The sequence below is a fragment of the Nannospalax galili genome, unplaced genomic scaffold (genome assembly GCF_000622305.1).
Source record: "Nannospalax galili isolate Female #2095 unplaced genomic scaffold, S.galili_v1.0 scaffold660, whole genome shotgun sequence".
In the NCBI taxonomy this organism is placed as follows: domain Eukaryota; kingdom Metazoa; phylum Chordata; class Mammalia; order Rodentia; family Spalacidae; genus Nannospalax; species Nannospalax galili.
Genome location: NW_008349073.1, coordinates 1,149,834 through 1,153,594, shown reverse-complemented (window position 1 = coordinate 1,153,594; position 3,761 = coordinate 1,149,834). Strand labels below are relative to the sequence as shown.

The following is a 3,761-nucleotide window of genomic DNA, read 5'->3' as shown; positions in this document are numbered from 1 at the left end:
AGCTGCGCTATAGACTTACCCCAAGAGGCCTGAGGATAGTAGTGCAGGCTAGGAGAGTTAGCCGGTGGTGCAGGCCCAGGGAAGCAGAGCGAGGTGAGGGCGGGGCCAGGACCAGAAGTGGTGCTCCTGGAGCCCAAGAAAGGGACTGAGTTGCTCTGGGTGAGAAGGATCAGGAAGCAGTATTGGTTCCCCAGGTGTCTGGGACCCCAAGACTAGGAATGTCGCAGGGCCCAAACTAAGAGTATAGAACGGCGAGGGGGGGGGTGGAAGGGTGAATGTGGCTTTGGGAGTCCAGGTGCGGAGAGCTTATTAATCATTTTTTGAGACAGTCTCGTGTAGCCCATGTTAGCCTTGAACTTGGACTCACTGTGTAGCTGAGGATGACCTTGAGGTTCTGGTTCTCCTGCCTTCACTTCTTGAGTGCTGGGGTTATAGGCATATGCCACTACACCTGATTTATGAAGAATCAAATTCAGGACTTTGGACATGCTAGGCAAGCATTCTACCAATCCAATCATAACTGATTTTAAAGTTCCTGACTAACCAAACATCTGGCTTACTGAAAGCTCTAGCTGTACTTATCACTTTAATTCCATGACAGTGAATTTTTTGTTGTTCTTAGTTTTTGGTTTTACATTTGTGTGTGTCTTAAGTCTTTGAGTGAGATTTTTAGTTTCTATTATAGTCATGGATTGCATGTGATTTAGATTGTGCCCTGCACTGTAGGCTTCACATTCCTTCAGCAGTGAGCTGCTGTTGCCTTGTGATTACAGGTTACTAAAGGACTTTCCCTAGTGGTTTCACTTCACCCTCAGCTTTCAACCTGTGTGCCATAGAGGGGCTCTGCCACACCTCCAGCCATAGACTGCTTCTTTGTTTTGGGGTAGCCTTCTTGGTGTGGGAAATCAAGATTCTTGGCTTTCCAATCCAGTCAATTATTAGGCAGACCTCCATAAAGGCAGGGCTCTCTTAGTGTCCCTGCCTTTCCTCTATAGCAGTCAAAATATGCCTTTTATAGGGTAGGTCTGGCAGAAGATACTCTCCTGTCCTTTCTGGAGAGAGGGAGAGGGAGCAGATCTTTACTCTGTATCAGTGAACTGTCCTGGGCTCCGGAGGGTCTCGAGCTGCTCTCTCAGCTTTGTTTCCATCCTCCCCTAGAAGCAGTGGATCTTGGCTGGACTCTCATGGCAGGCTCAATTTCTAATCATTTACTGTTTAAGACTTTTGCTTCCTTTGAGAGGCTAGTGTAAGAACCTGACTAGATTTCATACCTGGAGCAATCAGCTCCTTGCCTCTTGTTTTTCCCATGAGCACTGAGTGTGTACTCGTAGAGAACAGCTTACCTCTGAATATGAAATCTTATGTTTGGTTGAGGCTACACAAAATTCTAAATGGTATACTTTCCTACATTTCATCTTTAATTAAAATTTTACCTAATTTCTCTTACCCTTGTATGTGACAGCTACCCTTTTCTCCCATGCTTTGCCAAAGATGAAGTGATCCTAGCTCCCTTCCCCCAAGGTCTCATACACCAAACTAGCCTCATGCTTTCAAGCCTCATACTTGAAAGGATTGTCTTCCCTCCACTTTTCCCAGTGCTAAGATTCTAGGCCTGTGCCACTATGCCTGATTGGGGATTGGACACAAGGCTTCCTACATAGAAGAAAAGTACTGACTGAACTACATCCCCAGCCCTGTGTAGCCTTTTCATGTATTTATGGTAAAACTCTCTTGTTTTCTATAGCCTAAACAGAAGAAGAATTGTAAGTCTGTGGTTTTTGTGGGATTTGTTTGTTTGGTGTTTTTGAGACAGGGTCTCTCTGTAGCCCCAGCTGGCCTGGAACTCACTGTGTAGACCAGGCTGGCCTTGAACTCACAGAGATCTGCCTGCCTCTGCCTCCTGAGTGGTAGGACTAAAGGTGTGTGCCACCACACCCAGCATAAGTCTATATTTTGAAAAAAATATTTTACCATTCAAATCCTTAGTTTAGTTAAATCTTACTGGGGGGAAAAAAAACAGGTGTACTGGAGCCCACTACTCTGCCCTCGTTGAGAATACTGAAATTCTTTAGAGCACAATTTAAAAATAATTGACCTAGGTTATTTTTCATGTATTTTTTTCATTGTCAAAGATACAGACTTATCCAGGAATGGTGGTACATGCCTGTAATCACAACACTTGGAAGATGGAGGTAGGAGTTTCAGGTCCTTCTGAGTTACATGAGATCCTGTCTCAGAACAAAATGAAACAAAAGTAAAGTTAATCTTGACCAGTTGCTTGATACAGGCATCTTCATCTCCTGACTCTTGTTTAATATAGGTGCTTATGGAAACTCTGGGTGCTCTGGGGGCACAATGCCGATGGGCTGCCTGCAACATCTATTCCACTCTCAATGAAGTAGCCGCTGCTCTAGCAGAAAGTGGTAAGAGCAATTGTTTATTCTCTACGTCTTTGGCTAAAGTAAGTCCCCAAGAAGTTCCACTGTTTCAATATAAATCTTTAAGGAAGGTTGGCAAGTAAAAGAGCTGCCTTGGAATAAATGGATCCCTATTCTTGATGAGTTTGTTGTCTTTGGGAGCTCTTCAGAAATGCCAGGAAAGCCATATTGAACATGCATATCTCTCCTTTTGCTAACCCTCTTGGCAGTTCCTTAGCTGTTCCACTTATATATTCATTTATTCCTAAAATTTTACTGATTATATATGATAGAAAGCATACAAATGTTAAATGTATATCTCATGACTTATTCATAGGCATTCATTTCTTTTTCAGAAAATGCTTATTGGTTTACTGTAAGATAAAGGGACAAATGAGACAATATCTTTGTTCTTAGAATTTTATATTGTGGTAAGGAGATAACATATTTGCAACTGATAATGCAAAGACATACTTGATAAATAACACAACTGTTCATAATTCCATATTTGAAACCAGACATGGTAACATATTCCTATAATCCCAGCTACTTAGGAGGCTGAGGCAGGAAAATTACAGTTCAGAACCTGCCTGGGCAACTTAGTAAAACCTTGTCTCAAAAGAAAGGAAATTGGGCATTGTCTTAGTTTGTTCTTCATTGCTGTGACAAAACACTCTGACCACTACCAACTTGGGGAGGAAAGGGTTTATTTAAAATCTTACATCTCCCGGGTCACAGTTCATCAGGGAGCCCAAGGTAGGAACTCAGGGCAAGAACCTGGAGGCAGGAGCTGGAGCACAGGCCATGGAGGAACGCTGCTTACTGGCTTGCTCCCCTGGCCCTTGCTCAGCTTGCTCTCTTATCCAATACAGGGCCACCTGCCCAGGGGTGGCACTACCCACAGGGCTGGGCCCTCCCACATCACTCAACAATCAAGAAAATACCCACAGACATGGCCACAGACCTGTCCAATGGAGGAAGTTCCTCAATTGAGGCTCCCTTAACCCAGGTGTGTCAAGTTGACACACTAAAGCTATCCAGCACAATTGACCCCTTGTCAACTTGACACACAAACATCACTATTAAACCATAACTTTCCAATTTCTGTCCCCAAGATATGATATTAATATCACAAAAGACAGTACAACCTTAAAAACCCCACAGTCCTTAAAAAAATACAAACACTTAAAAGTCCATAGTCTCTTTTAAAAGTCTCAACTGTGGGTGGGCTTCTGTAAAATCCAAAACAAATACTGTCTTATTTCAAAGGGAAGAATTGGGCACATCTAAGCAAAACCAAAGTCCAGCAAAGTAGCTCAAGGCTGGACATCTGGGATTCACTCA

General features: G+C 43.2%; 1 protein-coding gene across 4 annotated transcripts in view; it reads left to right on the top strand.

Moving 5' to 3' along the window:
- Nucleotides 1-3,761, top strand: part of Ahcyl2 (adenosylhomocysteinase like 2) — a 203,413-nt gene that overhangs the window by 155,922 nt on the left and 43,730 nt on the right. For all 4 annotated transcript variants that reach the window (XM_008846362.2, XM_008846361.2, XM_008846365.3 and 1 more), the window contains exon 5: nucleotides 2,321-2,423. In XM_008846362.2, coding sequence (XP_008844584.1) covers nucleotides 2,321-2,423 — 103 coding nt within the window. The remainder of the gene's footprint in view (nucleotides 1-2,320; nucleotides 2,424-3,761) is intronic.